Raw genomic sequence first — 22,562 nt, forward strand, 5'->3', positions numbered from 1 at the left:
AAATAGAAATGTTATCACATGCTTTTATCTTTGTTCAAGAAAGAAAGTTAAAAACAAATATTTAATAAACATAAAAAACCCTATTTAATCTATCCTATTTTTGACATTTTAGGTGTCATAGTTTTATTGGAATTTTTTAGAGTTTGATTAAATCTGATTTAATATTTATACAATTTTATTATATCGAGAGTGATATATGTAACTAAAATTCACACAGGAAATCATCTGATTATATATAATTGAGTTAGACATGTGATTCATCAAGTTTGACGTGATAATGATTCTTTGACCTTATAATTTCGTTGGATAATGACCTAGTTGATCTTTAAAACATTGATTTTATTAACCTATCATAGGCAATTTTCATTTTCCCAATAGTAATGCCATAATTATTTTGATATTTTTTCATACAAATTACATTTCAAAACCTTAACATATACAGATATTTTTTCTGGTCTGTTATACAAAGATATCTTTGCATGCAGAAAAAAATCTATTTGTCTGGCTTATAGTGATCATTACATCTCCTTCTTTTCTTTCTTTTTGGACAAAATACTTGATGTACACATAGAATAATTCAACAAATATAGTACTCATAATTAATGTGATATTGCTAGCTATTAATATTTGCATACTAGTAGATGATAAAGAAAGATGCTTGCACTTACATAAAGACAACAACAAGAATTTTTATTTCTCATTCAGTTAGGGTTGGCAATTGAGTACCAACAGTGTATTTTAGGAACAAAAAGAGAAAGCATTGAACCAACCAAAACTACATTGAATTTTTGCCTATGAATCGTCACAATAAATGGCAACAAAAGTGATGTGAACTATGCTCCACCATACTATAGTCTCTATGCTTTTTTTCCTTCCCTAGCTAGGCAAAACCAATTTAAAAAATGTGACATTACAACTGCAAAGGAAAATTCACTTGAAAATTTTGATGAGTGAAAAAATGTAGGACCTTTATACAAGGCAAAGTATTTGTATGGTTCTACTATGATAAAATTTGATTTATTTAGTTAAAAATGAATTAAATATAAAATAATTTATGTATTATTAGTGTATATGGTTAAAAATTAGAAATATAAAAATTATGTGTAACAAAAGCTATAAATATTAACTTCAAATTAGAGTCAGTCTTATATATAAAATCAATTTGATATTATTATATTTACTGATATTTTGGTTTGTCTTTAACTAGTAAAAAGTTATCCATCCGGTTTTACATGACTTTGATATGCCTTTGATAGAGAAGATTGCTAGTAGAGTTGCTCATGCATTGTTGTGCTAAACTCCTGAATCATGTAGGCAGAGTTTAATTAATTCAAAGTGTGAATTTTGCTATAACTAACTTTTGGATGCTATGCCTCCCACTGTCTAAAAAAGTCATTCAGAAGATAGATGTGATCTGCAGGAGTTTTATGTGGACTGATGCAAAGATGTGAGTAGAAAATCTCCTGTTGCGTGGAAGCAGGTGTGCACTCCAAAGGATCAGGGTGGGTTAAACATTGTCTCGATTGAAGATTGGAGCAAGACCAACTTGATAAAGACGTTGTGGAACCTAAATGAAAAACCAGACAATCTTTGGATCAAATGGATCTATATATACTACCTGAAACATGCTCACTTAATGGATGTAAAGATTACTAGTAGCTGCTCATAGATCTGAAAGGCCGTTTTGAAAAACAAATACAAAGACAACTAGTTGCAGGCTTAGCATGAGATGAACCAGGAAAATAGATTTAACATGAAAAAGGTGTATATCGCTATGAGAACTAACTTTCAGGAGGTTCAGTGGAAGAAAATATTTTATGACAATTTTGCTCGGCCCAAAGCTTTATTTGTTACCTGGCTTGCTTGTCATCATAGATTGACAGCTAAAGAGAGGTTGCATAGGCTAGGTCTGATGGAAAATATGCAGAGTGGAAACAATTCAACACTTGCTTTTTTATTGCGTTGGACTGAGAGACATTTTGAAGAAAGTGTTACGTTGGCTTCATGTTCAACATGAGCCACGAGAGTGGAATAATGAACTGGATTGACTAAATCAGAATAGTAACGGCAAAGCGTGAAGATCTATGCTTTTTAAGAGTGCAACAATTGAAACCATAAATGGGATGTGGAGGTATAGAAAGGATAGAAGTTACGGGAACCTTGTAAGTAATACACACGTATAAATGAAAAAATTATATAAATCATTATGTACAGGAGTTGGAAGAACACCAAAGTTAAGAGGCACATAGCATAGCAAAGATGATAAACCCTTAGTTTGGGTGCTAGTTTTGTCTTTTGGAGCTTTGTGGCAGGATCCTTTGAGATCGCCTCGTGTATATAGTATTTTTGAATTAATCAAAGTTTGTATTGATTAAAAAAAATATACAAATATTTGTCATGAATGATTAAATATTGATATTTAGGTAAATATGATAATTTAACTTGTATGTGATAATTCCGCTAAATATGTGTGAATTATTAGTCTAAGGTTTAATATCAAAATATTTATTTATATTTATGTATTAATATAAATAAGTTATTGATATTTATAAATTAATAATTTAGTAGAAAAAAATAAAAAATAAAATTTAATAATTCAAAGATTAATTATCAGAGTTTTTTTAAAAAAATGTTGTGTTTGTTTATTAAATATTTTTTTAAAAACAATTAGTCAAAAAGTTTTTCATTTGAAGTAATGTTTAATTTTGAAAAAAATTGTAACAAATAGAAGGATTATTTTTAAAAATATTGATTTTTTCTCATGAAAAAACTATAACAAATTGTAGATATTTAAAATCAATTTTATCAACTCTCAAATTAGATTCAAATGAACACAAATACAATTGAAAAGGCTCACGGGGTTGAATTTTCTCCCACATAAAGGAAAACCCCAAGTCATTTAAGACAAAAAGCACATAAAATATCAATATGATATAGTTAAGGCTATGAAATTGACATTTGATTTATTAATTAATAAAAGTTTCATGTATACAGAAAGGACTATACCCCACACTGCAACTTCATGAGTATGTCTTAAGGTATTGTTTTTATTACATTGGCCTTGTTTGTTGGACACACTCTAAGTAAAACACTGTTCCCTATTCTTGCTCTGAGGAACATGATAATTGCAAAACTACAAGTAGATACATACCCCTATGAAGTTTGCAACCATAAATTCATCAAAAGAAAAATTTATCCTTTGTACTTTGTTATTGTAAAGTTGTGGACACATTGTAATTGGTCAACTAGGTAGTATATATCAGAGAATCTACTATTGTCACTCATGTCCATATATCCGGAAGAGATGATGTAGCAGAGTTCAATAATAGAATCAATCAACTCTGAATTGTGGTCCATTGTTCATATCTTTGGGATCAAATTCTTGTATATCATTCCATTCTTGTAGTACTATAACAACATTTAACTTAAAATTTATTTTATTTAATCAATATAACTTGTACAAAAAGATTTTTTTAGTTTTTAGTTAAAATTATTATATTTTACATATATTAATAGTTTTTAAAAATATTAGTTTTATCTACTAACAACTTTAAAAAAATTTAATTAACAAATATTTTTAATATAATATAATTATGCAACAAATGGTATAATAATATTTAAAAGATCATTAATATTACTTAGATCGTACTTTCTAAATATTTCATTTCATTTTAAATATTCTTTGTTTTCAAAATTATTATTATCATTATTATTATTATTATTATTATTATTATTATTATTATTATTATTATTATTATTATTATTATTATTATTATTATTAAAAGTTTTTTGATGGACATTTTTCTAGAGTTTTTGATAAAGAATGGTCGAATAAATATTTCTTAAAAATAAACATTTTAATATTATACATGTCAAGATCAAATAGAAACAAATTATTTTTCATTATTTTTTTATAAAGTTGAGCAATAATATTAAAAAGAACAAAGATATAGTAAAGAGAGGACAATACCATAACCCTCTCAGTGAGTAACAAAACTATAAATAGGAAGTCTTAATTTATTTCTAACAACAGGAAGCAAGATAATCCTAGACAGACTATCCGAAGATAAAGGCAAATAAAAATTGAGAGCTAAAGAAGCTAACAAACCCGCACATTAATTATCATTTTTGAAAATATGAAAAATGTGAAATGTGAAAATTTTAATTTTGGCTAAACAATTATTCCAGATGGTTCTAACATACCAAGGAACCATAGTTGGATTATTAACAGATAACAAAACAAAAGTAGAATCGGTTTCAAGCCAATATTATTCAACCCAAAACGAATAGAAAAATCAATGATCTTAACCACTCCAAACAGCTCCGTAATACACAAAGAAGAGCAGTCAAGCTTTTCAGCAAAACCAAAAACAAAGTCACCCAATTGATTTCTGAACAACCCACCACACAATACCTTATCAGAAGAGAAGGAGTCGTCTGTGTTTCATTTCAACCAACCAACACTTAGATGCTTCCACAAAACCTCAATGATTCTAGGCACCTTGGGCGGATTCAGCTTCACATTGAATGTCTTGATAATAGAAAACTCATGAATGGATGAGCTAGCCACTTTGGAAGTAATATTCCCAATGAAAGCAACCTTGATAAGGATTTGGTTGAGGGTCTTCTTCCCGTGCATAAAACTGTTATTGTATTTGACTTTATTGCGTGTCCATAAAATGCTACTAATGATGTGAACAATGGAAGCTTGAATAATAACTTTGTATTGAGGGTTCCAAATCCTGCCACAAATATAAAAAATATTCAAGTTATAAGACACAATAGGCAGCTTTATCATGTTAAAAAACCACTGTCAAATATGAAGAGCAAAAAACCAGTGGATGTCGCTGCATTGTGGATATCACCAATGGCGGTCAACTGAGGTGAAACAGAATCAAAAGATCTAACAGAGCTCTTAATTACGATGTATGAGGTGACCATCTCCTTCTCTCAGTGGTTCTGGTAGAGATTTAGCTTTGGACCGAGGATGATGTATATGTCAAATTTAGCGACAATTAGGAGTCAATTTCCACAGGCGGCACCACTATTTTGTTATAGAATCATAATTGGTGTTGATCGTTTATGGAGCATCCCAAATCGATGGTGATGATCTCTGATGTGGTGGCGCGGGATGGACTTGCAAAGTTAACACTACAACATTCAAGTTGGTTTAAAATAGTGAGAAGTGGAGAATATAATTACTATTTTGTTTGAATTGATTTTTTCAGAATGCAATGTTGACACCAAACTTTATACTACACCGTATATTACTATTGCAAATGTATGATTTTTTTGTGTAAATCAAGTATCATCTATGCTCAATTGTAGATACTAATTCCTCGAGCCTTGTAGTATTATAATATGCGACAAACTCTCTTTAAGAGATTTAACACAATTGAGTGTTCAGACTATATTCGAACCCAAGACTTCTAGGTTAAGTTAGAAGAGACTTCTGTCATCTCATCCAAGTGCTCTTGATATTTTTTTTTATTATTTGACTTTACATTATAAAATACAATAAGTGACATTGCAATTAAACTTTGTCTCTCATATCTCTTCATCTTCCACCTCATTTTCTCTTCTTGTAACACATATTTTTTAACTTTGTCTCTCCTATCTCTTCATCTTCCACCTCATTTTCTCTTCTAGTAACACATATTTTTTCCTCACAAGAAGCTTTACATTTCTTCGATCTGTAAATTCATGAAATAAGTTAAGGAATATGTAGACAAAAAAATTAAAGTAAATTACAAGTAATACAAAGTAGGTTAATTGTATTTATAAAATTGGTTAATATGACTCAATTGTTGGTTAATGAGTTTTCACACATATCAAAGTTGATTAATTGTGTGTAAATAACTAGTTAATACAACTCAGATGTTACTTAATGAATTTTGATATATTAAATTACAAATAAAATAAATTTGGTTAATTGTGCAAAAAAAGTTGAGTAATACAACTTAGAAGTTGATTAATAAATTCTTAAACATAAAAACACACAAAAGTTCATAGATAATAAATGTCTCTTTAAAGTTATCAGTTTTCAACAAATTTCATCTTAACAACATAAATATGATTCAAATCAAGGGATGGAAGTTGATGGTTGATTTTGGTGCAAATATGAATATAGAGATTGAAATTGAGTGATAGAAGTTGAGACAGACGAGTTTTGCTTGATGAGGAGAAATTAAAGGATAATTTAATTTTATGAGAAGAAGAACAACAAAGAGAATGGTATAAGAGAAAGAGAATAATCTTAATGGAGGAGGAGAAAGTGTGTGGTTCTGATGGAGGAGAAAGAGAATTGTCATAAGATTAAAATCAAAATGATAAAAATGCCTTTAGCATAAAGTAAAATTACCAAATCTACAGTATTTACTACTCCTTCCGTATGACATTGAGTGTTTCATTTAAAATAATATAGTGTTTTAAAATGAATGATTTATTTCAATTTATAATGCAAATTAATTTCATTTTTTCAATTGTACTACGAAAGGATGATATTGGTTGGAATTTGACGGTGGACGATGTTTTATCCATGGCTTCTTGTTATAGGCATTATGCCGGTAAGCGCATTTCATTCGGGCCTTTTAAGAAGAACAATGTTGCTTTGTCTTTAATTTAGAAGTTGGAAGTTTCTTTCAAAATCAAAGCTTTTGGATGAAGATTTTTTTGTGAATAGACTTCCATTAAAGGACTTACTTTTGGTTAGAGGTATAATTTTGTCTTTGGATAATATTAAGTGTGTTTTTTGTGGTATTGGTCCAGAAAGTCGGGATCACTCTTTCTTGAAGTGCAAAGTGGTGGAGTCGGTGTGGATGGAGATTTCTATTTGGATTGGTAAGCCATTGGGGGTTTTGGAAGAAGAGTGTATATCGTGTTTCATGGATTGGTATTCTTTTTGTAAAAAAAAGAAAGTGAAAGATAGTAAGTTAGGAGTGGTGTGGTTAGCGATTGTGTGGATTATTTGGTTGAGTCATGGGATTTGCTTTCGCAATGAGGTTTGGAATGTGAATAACATGGTTTGGAATATTAAATCTTTGATTTGGAAGTGGTCTTTTATAGGAGAAATTACTCATCTCATTTGTAGCTTTTACGAATTTAACAAAGATCCTTTGTTATTTCTTTCGTAATTCTAATTGGTCTATAATTTCTTCTTGTTGGCGGGTTAACCCCGTTTTATGTGTAATCAAATTTTGAAAACATTCAGTTCTCCGTTATATTGATATCTTGCTTACAAAAAATTGTACTACGATTTATTTAATTATTATTACTTTCATCACTTTCAATATTTTATAATGGATACTTTAGTAAAAACATCATTATATTTTTTTTATTTCTACACTTTTTAATAAAATGGTCAATTAAACCATTCGACATTGACATAAGGAGGATTTAAGAACAATAATATACAACAGAGTGTCAGATTTAGTGTCAAGAACATCTCTCTTGATTTTTTATCCGATAAATTTTGTATTTTAATTGGAAAGTATGCGATGAACTAGAAATTGAAAGAGATGGATGGTAACCATCACTGTTATCAAATATGATAAGTTGAATCTGAATCATTAATCGCAACTTATTGTAGTGTGGATGAATTCAATGAATATTATATTTGAAAGGATTGCATAGATGTAGACAAATAAATTACTTTACTATCACCTATGAATGTGAATGTACATAAGACTTTCATAACTGTGTGTTTAGGACATCTCTCTCGATGGTGACTTAACATGTTTCCATTAGATCAACTTTACTAAGGTAAATTTTTAATTCTATTACTAGCACAGGTTTACCAAACCATCATTTGTAAAGTTTAAATTTATTCTTCAATTGATTAACATTGACATTATTATAAATATATGCTAATAATATGCACCAACTCTTAAGCATTGATTCGTATTTACAATAATATTTAAAACAACAGCAACAGAAATATTTAAAAGATGGATATTAAAATGAACAGTCTACAAGTGATATCTCATAGATACGTTTACATCTTACCCGTGAATTTAGATGAGTTAACAAAACTCAGTTGAATTCAAATGAATTAATAGTAAAATTAAAAATTTGAATATAATCATTTATCCAATTCAAATAACACTATTTTATAGATATTAGATAATTTTTCCAAACCTAAAATTTTTAACAGTTTCCCGTCAAATACCAGTTATAAATCATTCAAATTTGATATTGTAATAAAAAAGATATTCAAATAATTGTTTTAATAAACTAATTTAGATATTAAAAAAAAAAGTTTATGGCTTATATTGAAAATTTAAATACCTATTATTACTCATTATACCCACCTATCACACAAATAAAATCTAATAATTACTTATTATTAGCGTTAAAAAAAACAAAAATTACAAAAATTATTAAAAAAAATTAAAAAAACGTAATAATTACTTATTAATTTTATGATAATATTATACACATTGTTTAGTATACTTAGTTTATTATTTTTAATGTACAATGATAACCATAATATTAAGAAGTCGATAAATAATTTTAAATAGTAATTGTAAGTTCAAAATAAATAATTAAATTTTGAATAAATAGTTTTCAAAATTAATATTTTTACTTTCAAAATGACTATCTTGAAAAAGTAAACTATTATTTTCTTGTTTTTATGTTAAAATTATTAAATAGTTATTCGTTTTAAATTTACAGTAGTTATCACAACAAAAAAACTAAAAAAGATATTGAAATAATTGAATTAAAAATAAATAACTTAGGGTGATATAAAAACTATTTTAATAAATAACTTAGGGTGATATAAAAACTATTTTAATATATAACTATTTGAATAGTTATTCATTTTTTTATAATATTCTTAATTGTTTATTATTTCATTTTGTCTATTTTTTCCTCTAAAATAAATAACTTAGGGTGATATAAAAACTATAATTAATATTGTATTTAATTAAAAATAACAAATAAATATGAACAAATATTTTCTTATGTAGAGAGTTGGACAAATTTAAAACACTGGAGTAGAAAATATGATTTGGTCTTATAATATTTTTAGAATTATAATGAACTAAAAAAGTTTTTTTTCCTATATAATAGATTAATTTGATCAAATTGAGTAAATAATTTTTTATATAATCTCCTTTATTTTCTTTTTACTTGCTATAGTTTGCTTGCACTTTTTGATAAATTGTTTTGTTGTTTGAAGCCATTTAGTTGATAGTTAATTTTTAGAATTGAAAAGTTAGCATGGTTGAACCTTTCAATTTTACAAGAATCTATCCTAAGTAATTCAATGTTTGTTATAGGCTAATTTAAATTAGAATTTTTTTTTTAAATTTAAATATATGTTAGTCTACTTAAATATTTATTTCATATAAACATATATAATTAAATAAATAATTTCTAGATTAAAATAGGCTTAAAAATAAATTAGCAAGACCAATAAAGTTAAATTTCATTTAATATTAAATATAAAAATGTATGCTTATAAGTCTAATGTAACAAAAATGTTAGCAAATTTAAAATTTAATTCAAAATATAAAATATAATAATTCTAAGAAAATGTATGGCTTTTCTTAGATCCAATATAGACTAATCTAATTTATTCTCACCTCTACGACTTGTTGAATTTTTAAATTTGATAGTTTTAATCTTTTTAATTTCTTTTTTATATAACCTTTTGATGAACTAAATGGAGATAAGAATTCAAGTTCTTACGAATATTTATTATTTAAAATATTTGTATGTAAACTCAACTCCTTAATTAAAAGCCCTTTTCCTTAATATATTGATGAAGAAAAGTAATCAATTTTAATTGTTGCATCAAGACTAATACTAGACTATAATCAAAGTCTAGACAAAAGATACAACATTATGATTAAGTATCTCCCAATTAGCACAAGTAGCTTATGATAAAATCTTTAAACAACATCCACATAACAAACAAACAAAAAGGTAAAAGGTAAACAGAAAGAAGAACATGAAAACAAACAACCTAGCAATGACAGCCATGGTTATGTATCGTCACATCTTTCTCCTAACTCCTAACCACTCTCTTAGCTAGAAGTGAGCAACTATAGAATCTGCTCCTTATTTTTTTTCAAATTTTTATTTTCTACCTTATGGATTTTATTTATTTATTTATCTTGTTGTGCCTTTTGCTTTTGCATGGATTTGAAGACATTATTCCTTGTTTCATGGGGAGGAAAAGAAACTTCCTCAATCTTAACATTAATTAAAATGTCTTGACACTTACAGAAGCATACTAATATAAGAATATTATAGATGTACACAACAAATAAACAATAACTAATCTAAACACAACAAAACAAAATTAAAATATATTAATGTAATGTTAAGAGTATATGATTATATGATTATAAGTACGACAATTCTTATCTTATAAGTGGGTTTTGTAGTAATGAGTTGACTTAATTATATTCTTTTATCATAATATAGAGTCTGATTTAAGATTTGTTGGATCACGTTTGTTAGATTTTTGTTATCGATAATTCACAATTTTTTTTCACGCTTTAGATATCCATTATTAAACGTAAAATAACATATTAAGAGTGTTATATCAGATAATATATAATTTAAATATGTCATTATAAGATAATATATAATTTAAATATGTCACTATAAATGAGGATAATTCTTGTCTAACAAATCTATTTTGAAATGTTAAGTTAGACTCAATAACAATTCTTAACTAAAATCAAATTTGTTTGTAAGCAATATTCAGATTTTTTTAACACGTATGTTTATAAGTTTAATAAAAATATTTTATTTTAAAAGATGAGTATTTAATTTTTAAAAAATTACTTATGTTCATAAATTTATTATAAAGATTTTATTTTAAAAGCTATGTATTTAACTTTTTTGAACTAAATATATCTTTTTAGTATAAATTTTTGGTTTTTTCTTTATCCACCTCCCTATGGGGGTAACCCCCAGCGAAAATTCCATTTTACCCCTGCTTCGGAAATGCATTTCCGAAATATTTTTTTTTCTAAATTTTTTCAGATTTCGGAAGTGCATTTCCGAAAAATCCCAAAAATTGGGATTTTGATTAATTCGGAGATGCATCTCCGAAAAAACAAAAAAAATCTAAAAATTCCAAAAATTAATTTTAGGATATGAATTAATTTATATATTATAAATTTGATATAATTTATGAGTAATAAATAATAATAATTATATATTTTGATATAATTTATTAGTTATGAATAATAATTATTATATATTTCTATTCTGATTCATATTTTAAAATTTAAAATAATTTTAATTAAAAAATTAAAATAATAACACTTACAAAATGAGTTATAATTTTTTATTTATATATTTATATATTTATAATAATCATTATGTATTTACAAAAAAAATTACAAAAATGAGTGTTTTAATTTATATATTTATATAATAATTATAATAATTATTATATATTTATAAAAATTATTATATATTTATATATTTATATAATAATTATTATATATTAATTATAAATATATTTATATATTTATATAATAATTATTATATATTAATTATAAATATATTTATATATTTATATAATAATTATAAAAATTAAAAAAATGAGTGTTTTAATTTATAATAATTATTATATATTTATATATTTATATATTAATTATTATATATTTATATATTATATATTTATATATTTCACTTACAAAATTAATAAGTATTATTATATATTTATATATTTCTATTCTGATTCATAATTAAAAATGAGATAATTTTTTATTTAGTTTAAAAAAATTAAAAAAAAATTTTGTCTTAATTTTATTTAATGAATAAATTTTATATTTAATTCTATATAATTCAAAATTTACTTATGGAATTAAAATGTTTTTGATTTATATAAGTTAGTAAAATAATTTTTAACTTTCAAATAGTTTAGGATGTTTTGATTCACCTTGATTTTATTCATTCACCTTCATTTTATTGATTCACCTTGATTTTATTCATTCACCTTCATTTTATTGATTCACCTTGATTTTATACATATTAATTGTATTGATTCACCTTGATTTTAATTTTTTTAATAATTATTAATTATTTCGGAAGTGTATATCCGAAACATTCCAAGACCAATTTGGTCTTGGAATCTTTCGGAAGTTCATTTCCGAATTCCGGGGGTGCGTTCGGAGATGAACTTCCGAAAACACCACATTTTCTGAAAAGTAACTTTATTTCGGAGATGCATCTCCGAAATCAATATTTTATATTAAAAAAAACACGTTTTCGGAGATACATTTTCGAAAACACTTTTTTTAACAAAAAAAAGTACCTTTTCAGAAATGAACTTCCGAAACAAGGGGTAGTGTGGTAAATTCACCAGGGGTGGGCAAGAAGGTTAGGAGGTGGGTGAAGAAATTTTCAAATTTTTTACTTGTATGATTCTTAGCAAATAATACCTTAGCATAAATCCGAATAAATCACATGGTACATTTTCTCTATTCTAGCTATTGTCTTGTTTGTGTTGTAGGTTGTTGACATACTTTACTAGTTTATTTAGTTGAGTATGAACTCTATCCCCAATAATGAAATATGGACAGTGAGCAAATTAAAGCATGGTATGAGAATACAAATTACTACCATGTGAAAAATAATTGTAGAGGCAGAGGATGATGCCATTGACAAGAGAACATTACTACTGAGGTACACCCATAAATGGACCAAAGTGACTTGACAAAATAAAGGAAAATAAGGTTGAAAAGAAGAAGCCTTAAGCATGTGAATTTTAAGACTTGTCACATCAACCCAATCTAATATGGTAATAGGTGTGTTTCTTACTTTTCCCCCTCATATTGTAATGTGTACTTATTTATGTTTCAATTTATGCGTATTGGAATCATCTATTTTCCTAGACACGTGACTAGATTAATTTTAGACTTAATATCAAGAGATTCCTCCTACTCAAGGAAGTGACAATTCATTTGCAACTAAAATATGTATGTCTCAACTGAGTTGAGACCCTCTCCGTTTCTCAAAAGAAATGAAGAATCTCATTAATAATATTTTTATGGTATAAAAATCAATTATATAAATATGAAAAATGCTAATCAGTGAGCACTCTCTAAGTGATTAAAGTGATAAGTTTTTATTAAAATGTGTGTATTCAATGGATTATAAGTGTATTGAAAATTGAAATGATAACTTTTATAAAAAATATTATATATATATATATATATATATATATATATATATATATATATATATATATATATATATATCACATCATTCAAGAATATATATATTATACATTAATACTTTATTAATGATATTTTCTATTTTTTTTATAGAAATAGAGATGATCTCAACCCGTGTCAATTCTACTTTGGATCTCTCCTTCATTTTTCTCTTTTGTTTTTTCATCATCTTTATCTCTCTTTTAATTTCATTCTCTTTCTTAATTATATTTTATTTTTTAATGATGAGTGAAAATCAGATTAAGAAAAAAATAGAGAAGATAAAGAGGAGATGAGAGAAAAGTAAATGAGAAGATCTAAATCCGTCTCAACTCTCAAACACAAGGTAGGTTCTATATCTTTCTTTTCATTTCTTTAATGGTTAGAAAATCTACATTTAGAAAGTTTATCTTCAATAAAATAAAAAATAAAATTAATTATATATTTATAATTAATTCAATACACAATTTCCAAGATTAAGTTTTTTTTATTAGGTCTTAATGTGTGTCCTTAGGGCACATGTTAGCATTACTCTTCTTTAATATATCTACTACTCCTTTATTTTTCGTTTTAGTTATAGAATTATCTCTCCAAATGATTAGATACAAGATACAAGTTTGAGCAGTGTTTATAAATAACTAAAATATGTTAGATTAAATATTTAATTAATTAAATTTGGATTGAAATAATTAATTATTAATTAATTATGTTATGATTAATATTATTAAATATTAATCATTGATAAATTATTTGATTAAATTTTATGCTTGAATAGACTGTGATGTTCATTTTTTCGTGGGTCATCTCTCAAATCATATAAAATACACCATTTTAATTATTTTTTATTACTCTACAATATTATAATATACTATAATTTGTATTTATTCGATTCAGTTAAATTCTTTAATTGATATATGAGCCGTGTTTATAAATAACTTAAATATTGCTTTATAAGAAAGGTTATTTGTATATTTAATATTTTAAAATTTTGGATGGAAATGTGTCGTCTTATTTCTCGTTGTCCTGTAACATTAGGTTAGTTGTTGTTCTCAGTTTCTCTGTATTTCCCATCAAATGATATCAGAATCGTGATTCAACTTGGTGGAAGAACAAATATTGAATTCCGCTATATGATATATGTGATTCACACTTATGGGAGATATTATTGGGTGCAAGTGAGAGTGATTAAGTCCCACATCGAGTATTAATGAGTGAAATAATTTGAGTTTATAAGAGAGATGATTCATATAACTAATGTTTTAAGATTTTGAATGGAGATGTCACACACCACTCTCTTGTATTTTTGGAGAGCATTGAGCTATTCGTTATTCTCGACTTTTTAGGACTCCTCAATAAGAATCTCAAGGGATGAACGGAAAAATATTTTTTAATCGTCATAATTTTTCAATGAGCGGTGGTGGTGGGAAAAAAGTATCGTTAGATGGAGATGTGACATCTCTCTCTTGCAGTCTTGGAGCATTTGATTCTTTCTTACTCCCGAATTTTCTCAAACTCTCCAACAAGAATCTCAAGAGTTGAAAGAAAAAAAATTTAATCGTCAGAATTTTTTGATGAACGGTGGTAGTGGAAAAAATATTGTTCGAGGTGATTTTTTTGTTTATGCTTTGAAATTTTTAAAAATTAAATTAGTTTATGTTTTGATTTGTTTATAAAAAATGTAAAAACCAAAATAATTTCAACTATTAACCTAAAAATAAAACTATCATAAGCATGTCTTAATCTAAATAATTCATACTATTAAATTTGCAAAAATAATTAACACATGAGAATCAAAGAGTCTCGCATGCCACATACTCTCCGTTGTAGAGGAGGTAAAGTTGGATGCTCTATATGTGATAATAAGGAGGCACATACTGTTTGACCTTATCCTGTTGAATAAGAGGCGTATGTGGTATTTCCTGACCAGGATGATACAAGTGACCATCATGAAGGGCCTGAAGATGAGTGATGCCATAGAGGGACCTCTGAACTTACATTGATGATATGGCATGTCGATCAAGTTGCCTTTATATTATGGCAAGGAAAGGTATATGTGTTTTAATTTAAGTTGGTTTTATGTATTAATGATTAATTGAAAGTAATTGATGGTTTATTATTTAATAACTACATAATTGTACCCAATTAAAGGTCCTTATTCATCCAACAAACCTTCAGGAGTACACATAGAGGATTAATGCTTTAATTGTAGATGATTTCATCTGAACATCGTACAATGGCCATAAAGTGCATAAAGAGTTCAAAGACACAATATTATTTTTCTGGTTATCTACGACGGGAGGGTACCATTACTGCTTATTTACTTGAGAGGAGTCTTAGCTATTTTGGTTATGTCTAAGGCATACCTAGACTAGTCCCTCTTATACCATCTAGTGTTGATGTACGTTTTTGAGCTAACATGGTGAGAAGTGCCAATGCGAATAGAAAAAATACAATGGTTGTGTCTTTTCATAGAAAGTGTCTGAATAGTTACATAGAGTGGTACTATATAGTATAACACCCCATATCATCCTTCCCGGCTCAACTGAGCCTACATATGTTGTTGGGCCTTCATTTATTTAAGGACATTTAGATGAAATTCATCCACTTCCATCACCACCTAATATGACTAATTGATATCTGATGAAAATGACACTCTTTTCTTTGATAACCTCATAGGTTTGACATACCCAAATGGCAAAGTTAATGTTCTGGCATTGCAAATAGCACACATTATCCGTGTTGGACCACTTTAGACTTTTTATGATGTTCGTTGTTGGTTCTAGATATTATTTGTTATCTCTTCGAAATTATTTGTTGTTGTGTGACTTTATTTATACCCCATACACAAGTCTGTTACATAACATAACATGTTATTGACATGAACTTAACATAGATCTAACAAAACATTAACTTAACATAAATATAACATAACACTAACTTATACTATCATGACATTTCACCACCAATAGACGGTTCAAAAAATTTCATCATCTTTAGAATATTGTTAGTTGATCACGCAAGTGTCACATCACCCTCGATTGGACACTAGTAGTGAAATAGTGAAGTGCACTCCACATAACTCTTACATTTGCATATGTCTTTAGCTCAGACTTACTGAACTTCATCTTCCCTTAATTATCAATTGTGGGTGAACGATACTCGAGCTTAGCCACTTTTCGATTGTCACTGTAGTGTAAGAGATTCTTCAATTTGAATTTCAAATCTATTAAAGGGGTGTGCTCTATGACCCTAAATTAAAAAAAAAAGCCTCGTGTGGTTGAAGTAAACAAATACAATGTGTCAATATTGATCCATTTTGGTGCATTCCTGACTAAACCAAAGTGTTGGTGCAATCACGATTATATAAAAGAAACAAGGCCACCAAAATTTACTCAAGATTTTTATATATATCTAGTATGGATGCATACCTAACTTATACATTCTAATAAAAAACTGATACAAAACCAAAAAATTTCTTTTTCAATTTTACGTGTTTCAGTTAGATAATATATAACTAACATATTTTTGGTTTTTAACCGTCTTTTTGTGTGAAATTCTTTAAAAAAAATTGTCTCTCCATCTCATAAATAAATAGTATCTTATGTGTAGTTCTTTAAAAAATAATTAGATATTTTAATTTTAATAATAAAACTAATATTATTTATTAAAATATCTTAGTTAATAAAGTAATTGAATAACGTGAAAGAATTAATATGAGTATAGTAGTGAAAAATAATAATAAATATTATATTATAGTAAAAAGACAATTATTTTGAGATAAAGAAAAAGTGAAAATGGAACTTTTTTTCTAAAGAAAAAGTGAAAATGAAATTTTTTTTTTTATGAGACATGAGAGTATAAAAAGTTGATGTAAATTAAGAGAGGTCATTATTGGTATTTTGAAATTTCGTAGGGGTGTCGTGTCTAATTTAAGGTGTCCCAGATATAATTTTCCTAGAACAAGAATGCCGATTAACTTGGGCCATATGATTGAGGCCCAAAGTCCTTGGACCAATGTTTCACAAACTGTTTATGAAAAAAAAAAAAAACAATGAAGAGGTGAGGTGCAGTGTCTAACACGTGTGCCTTGTCTTCTTGTCTGCTGAATTTCTCATCTTCTTGTCTGCTGAATTTCTCAGGAACAGTAAATTCACAGACACAAATGGAAGAAACAATGCAAAGTGTCTATCAAATTAATTACTGAGTGAGTTGAAAATAATAATAAGAAGAAGCTCAATGGGTTTTGGTGGTTCCTCCTTTTGCTTCTCATCATCATCTTCTTCTTCAAGCTTTTCTTTGCAACACACAGTTCTACCTTTAAAGAGAAGAAATTGCTTCTTACAAACCTGCTTTTCTGTATCTTATCACAAATTTGTTGATTTTGCTTTGGAAGAAACCAATCTCCATACTTCCTTGCTCCCTTCTCCTTTACAGGTTTCCATTATCTCACTCTTCTGATATGTGCATGTGTTACTTTATTGCAAATTGAAATGATTGATTAGGGTTAGTTAGTTAGTTAGTTACATTCTGTTTTACAAATTTAGAAACTCTTTCTTATTGTAATGAGTAACGGTTTGTTTGTGACATTCGAATCTAGGCAAATGTGAACTTTTTCAGTTAATTGTTTTTATAAGATTCTGTTTGGTTAATGTCTACTGTCTAGTATTTGATTGCATGAGCTTCTCGGTTAAAATAAGTTTATGTTTTTTCAGTTATGAAAAATATTAGACTTCAATAAGAGACTTTTTAACAAATTTTGACACTAAAAATGTTTTTTTTTTTTAAATAGTATTTATTTTGATGTAGAAAATTGTTATAATTATGTGTCATTTGGTGTCCTACTGATTGAATGCTCTTGTGTTTCACTCTTCAAGGTTCTGCTACTTCTGATAATACAGTCATGTTAGTGATTAGCAGTTGAGGGCTGTCTTTGAGGGCGTGTAAGGCGGGATATCGCATAGGGCTCAAAATTTGTCACGGTTAAACCGTGGTTAAATAGGGTCTCATAAGATGTTGTCAAAGTTAAACCGTGGTTAAATATGACCTGTATTTGTTTTTGATGGTTAAATTACAATTAATCTACACAGACGTCCAAAAACTTGAGATGACTCTGACTAGTTCTTTGATTTGTGAGCCATAACATGGTTATATACTTATATCTTGTAGTTTGTGTTTTTTGCAATTTCATTTATACTTTTTTTGCATCAAATTACTTCAAATTTTTGTTTACAGATTCTTAGTTGTGATTTTTTTGCCTCGAGGTGCTTCCTTATACTCTGCTTCAATTTACATTTTCTTATGTTGTTTTGATAGGAGAAATATAATTCCCTGAATTCTACGGATGGTAAAGGAACGCTTAGTATGCTATCATTTGAAGCTGCCAAGATTAGGCTTCTGCGAAGTTTGATCATCGAGACAGAAAAAATGCAGGTTTCTATTTAAATCTCTATTGATTATCAAATTGATATACATGATTGGTTTCTTGTACTATTAACAATCCAAGATTTTGTAGCAGCTGCTAAATTTTCATGGTCTTGCACAACTTACGCAGGTTTTGGACTTTGCTGTCTTTCCAAAAGCTGAGTATGATGTCCCCATATTTTGTGCCAACATTTTCACGTCCGCGAAAACAAATATCGTTGTGTTGTAAGTTAGCATCTTCTTCCTTAGCTATGGCAATCTATTTGTATAAATGGTATTCCTCTTGATTTTCTTTTAAATGTGGATAAGTTTAGCGACATGAATTACCTTTGTAAATTTGAGAATAGAGGACCCTGAAACTTTAGTTCAATACAGTTAGAATATTAGAAAATATCTTCTAATAGCTTTATAGTATGTTATTGTGTTTTGCACCGGAACTAGATGATGATCTGAGAGGTTGAATTCACGGTGTGTTGTAGAGGTTCAAGTCTTCCGATGCGGTGGAGAAGGGGCTGATTTACAAGGTTAGCACTTCAACACTCAAGTTAGTAAGAAAGTAAGAAGTGAAGTTTGAATTAAGAAGAATTTGAATACTTGAGAAATGGTGCGATCCCTTCTTTAAATAGGAGAATAGTTAGCAGCTAAAAGCGTGTGAGTGGGCGTGAGATGCGGTTAGCCGTTGGATCGATCTAGACGGCTAGGTGAGAATTCGCGGGAGAGTTTTCTTGCTTGATGGAGAGAAGAAGAGTTGTCTTATACAGTTAGAATATTAGAAAAAATCTTCTAATAGCTTTATAGTATGTTATAGCGTTTTGCACCGGAACTAGATGATGATCTGAGAGGTTGAATTTTCTGAGAGGTTCAAGTCTTTCGATGCAGTGGAGAGGGGGCTGACCTACAAGGTTGGCACTTCGACGCACAAGTTAGTAAGAAAGTAAGAACCGAAGTTTGAATGGAGAATTTGAATACTTGAGAAATGGCGCGATCCCTTATTTAAATAGGAGAATAGTTAGCAACTGAAAACGTTTGAGGGGGTGTGAGATGCGGTCAGCCATCGGATCAATCTGGACGGTTAGGCGAGAATTCGCGGGAGAGTTTTCTTGCTTGGTGGAGGAAAGGAGACCACCTGTCTTATGCTGAACATTTGCCATTCGTTACTATTTGGGCTTCCGTGCTTTTGGGCCTCGGGGCGGCCCAAAACGTAGTATCATAATATATCTCGACGTCAGAGCCATCTTAAGTTTTTGGAGATCCTGTGTAGATTTGTTGGAGTTTACTCATGACAAAACAAATAGAGGCTCTATTTAACTAGGGTTTAACTATGATGTCCTCTTTAGCCATGGTTCAACAGGGACAAATTTTGGATCCTGTGTGGCAGCTTATCTTGCACGCCCTCAAAGACGGCTTTGCTCGAAGTATATAAAGTAATGTACTATTATACTATATGTAATATAGAGAACTAAACTCGTGTTAATGTTACCAGGGACCTTAACCCCTTGCATGATATCATCAATCAGGATGATTACAAGGAAAAGTACTTCAAAAGTTTAATTCCTCTTGGCCTAAAATATGCTGAGGTAACTGGAAATTTTTTCATTAGTTCTTTAATGGCCTCATGCATACACCGTATAGACGCGTGCTTTTATATTAACTAAAGTAGTTGGTTCTCTCTCAAAGGACTTAGTTTGTTGACTTAACACAGACTTCGTGCAGCATTTTCCATGGGGAGGGAAGCTCACTAGTGAGTCTATTAAATTTTTTTCGCCGATTGTCATTTGGACAAGGTTTACTTCAAGCCCACAAAAGTATGATATTCTATATTCAGCTTTCAGAGATTATTACAAGGTATCATTTCTTACGACCATGGAAACTCATAGTTTTCTAATATGTTTAATAAACTCAAACAATTGACCGATAGCTTCGCAGGTATGGTTGGAGTTGATAGACGCTGCAGTAGAAGAGACAGATGAATATCAAATTTCCCGCAATCTTGAAGCACAACATAGATATCTGGCATGGAGAACCGAAAAGGTAGTTTGGATTCATATCTTAAACTTTTATCTATTTGGCAGTCATATGATTGGTGATCGATCTAGTCACGAGAAACATGCATGTTTGTCTGTTCTTTAACTTTGAATTGTTTTTGAAAATTTCTTGTTCGCGGAAATATTTTGAAAGTAGGATCCGGGACAAGCTGTTTTGAAGAAGCTGATCGGGGACACACTTGCAAAGGTAAACGAATTTGAGGTCAGTTTTGTATCTCTTCTATCTAGTACTAGAGATCCTCACTTTTTTGTTTTCATAGGATTTATTAAGAAGCTTTCTCTTCAACGGAGTCGATGAACTAGGAAGTAAAACATTCGATGACTATTTTCCACACTACCATGGCGAGGAAGGAAGTTTAAATAAGAAAGGCGGTGTTGTTGGAAAGTCTTTTGAAAATCGTCCGTGGGATGCACGAGGAAATTTCCTTGGTAAGTAGTTATTTTAACTAACCAAAACAGAATGGCTACTTAGTCCAATCAGAAAGTGACACCTGTCACTTCGGTAACTAACTGGAAAACAGAAAAAGTAACATTACAATCTGTCTTCGGAGTTTTAATGTGGCTAACATATAATCCTTGAAACATTTTAGGTCAATGAGTACTGGAGCTTTGCACTCGAACTGGATAAATTTCTGATTTGCTCTGCAAGCAAATGTTGGGTTTTTGGGGCAAATTGTATCCAAGATGAATGCTTGGTTGAATCAATAACCAACATGGTTGAATCAAATAATTTGTCACCTACATTGGGATTATGGATTTCGAATGTTAATTTTTCTAGGTTCTGTTGATCATTTTGTAATTGAATATTTATTGAAATGTTTTTGACTATCGTGTCTGATTCGAGCCTATGCAATATAGTTCGAACCACGATATAATTTGGATAGGAATTTGGTTAATGTCATTCATTATAAGTATCATTCATTTTGAACATTTTTATTAGGTCATCGGCCATGCGATAGCATGTATATGATAAGCATCTCATAATTTTTTTTAATGAAAAGCTGTAAGATAGATTAAATTTCAATTTTTTTACTCTATAAATTTGTTGTGTATGGTGATGATAATGTCGAATTATATCATGGATATAGAAGAATATGCTAACTCATACTTCATCAACGACTTAAACCATGTTTCGAGTGATCTTCATTGCCATGTCGAGGTAATGGCTTCTGCTTAATTTTGTTTCATGTTTGATCAAGAAAAGTCCAATATGTAGTATCATATGAGTTTGTGGTTTGTAAACAAAGATAGTTGACTGGAGACAACCTTATTTCAATTAGCTTTCTCCTTTTTACCTCTCTCAAGTCTTAACCTCTTTACTATCATTTACAGCCAGAGTGACAAATAATAAATACGTCGTCTTCTCAAAGTATACCTGATGGTTTTATAAAAAACAATGGAACGAATCCATACAAGCCCACAATTGAGGAACCTTTTAATTAAATTAGGCTTAAATGCACTTTTGGTCCCTGTAAGTTAGCGAGTTTTTTATTTTCGTCCCTGTAAGTCATTTTTTTTGGTTTGAGTCCCTATATTTCATTTTTCGCATTCGTTTTAGTTCCTAAAATCAATATCCGCATGGAATTTCACAGGAAAATCCGCAGGAAACCTGCAGATTTTGGCTTTAGGGACTAAACCTCAAGCAAAAAGTAAGATATAGGGATTCAAACAAAAAAAAATAATTTACAGGGATGAAAATCAAAAATTCGCTAACTTATAGGAATCAAAAGTGCCATTAAATTATTGAAGTACATTTTTAAACTATTCTTTTTATAGACAAAATGAGGGTGTGGCTCACTCACCAAAAGAGGTGGTATATATGAGATGTCTGCCGAAGTGCATTAGGGAATTTTAAAGACATTATTAATTTTACATAAGGATGTGCGAGCATCCATAAGAGTCAATAAGCAAT

General features: G+C 28.7%; 1 protein-coding gene across 1 annotated transcript; it reads left to right on the forward strand.

The window, feature by feature from the left end:
* The first annotated feature begins 17,265 nt into the window (after positions 1-17,265).
* LOC131617749 (phytochromobilin:ferredoxin oxidoreductase, chloroplastic) lies at positions 17,266-22,011 on the forward strand. Its single transcript, XM_058889002.1, has 9 exons — positions 17,266-17,618; positions 18,498-18,614; positions 18,736-18,830; positions 20,089-20,182; positions 20,319-20,450; positions 20,532-20,636; positions 20,787-20,837; positions 20,911-21,079; positions 21,241-22,011. The coding sequence occupies exons 1-9, from the start codon at positions 17,421-17,423 to the stop codon at positions 21,246-21,248; spliced, it is 969 nt and encodes a 322-aa protein (XP_058744985.1). The 5' UTR covers positions 17,266-17,420; the 3' UTR covers positions 21,249-22,011.
* Positions 22,012-22,562: the final 551 nt, after the last annotated feature.

Source organism: Vicia villosa, linkage group LG7 (assembly GCF_029867415.1).
Source record: "Vicia villosa cultivar HV-30 ecotype Madison, WI linkage group LG7, Vvil1.0, whole genome shotgun sequence".
Taxonomy (NCBI): Eukaryota; Viridiplantae; Streptophyta; class Magnoliopsida; order Fabales; family Fabaceae; genus Vicia; species Vicia villosa.

What these genes read in the sequence shown, in the direction of transcription:
- LOC131617749 (XM_058889002.1), top strand. Translation starts at nt 17,421, where the DNA reads ATGGGTTTTGGTGGTTCCTCCTTTTGCTTCTCATCATCATCTTCTTCT. An exon ending in TCGAGACAGAAAAAATGCAG is followed by an intron (nt 18,615 to 18,735) that starts GTTTCTATTTAA and finishes CAACTTACGCAG; the next exon opens with GTTTTGGACTTTGCTGTCTT. An exon ending in TCGGGGACACACTTGCAAAG is followed by an intron (nt 20,838 to 20,910) that starts GTAAACGAATTT and finishes TTGTTTTCATAG; the next exon opens with GATTTATTAAGAAGCTTTCT.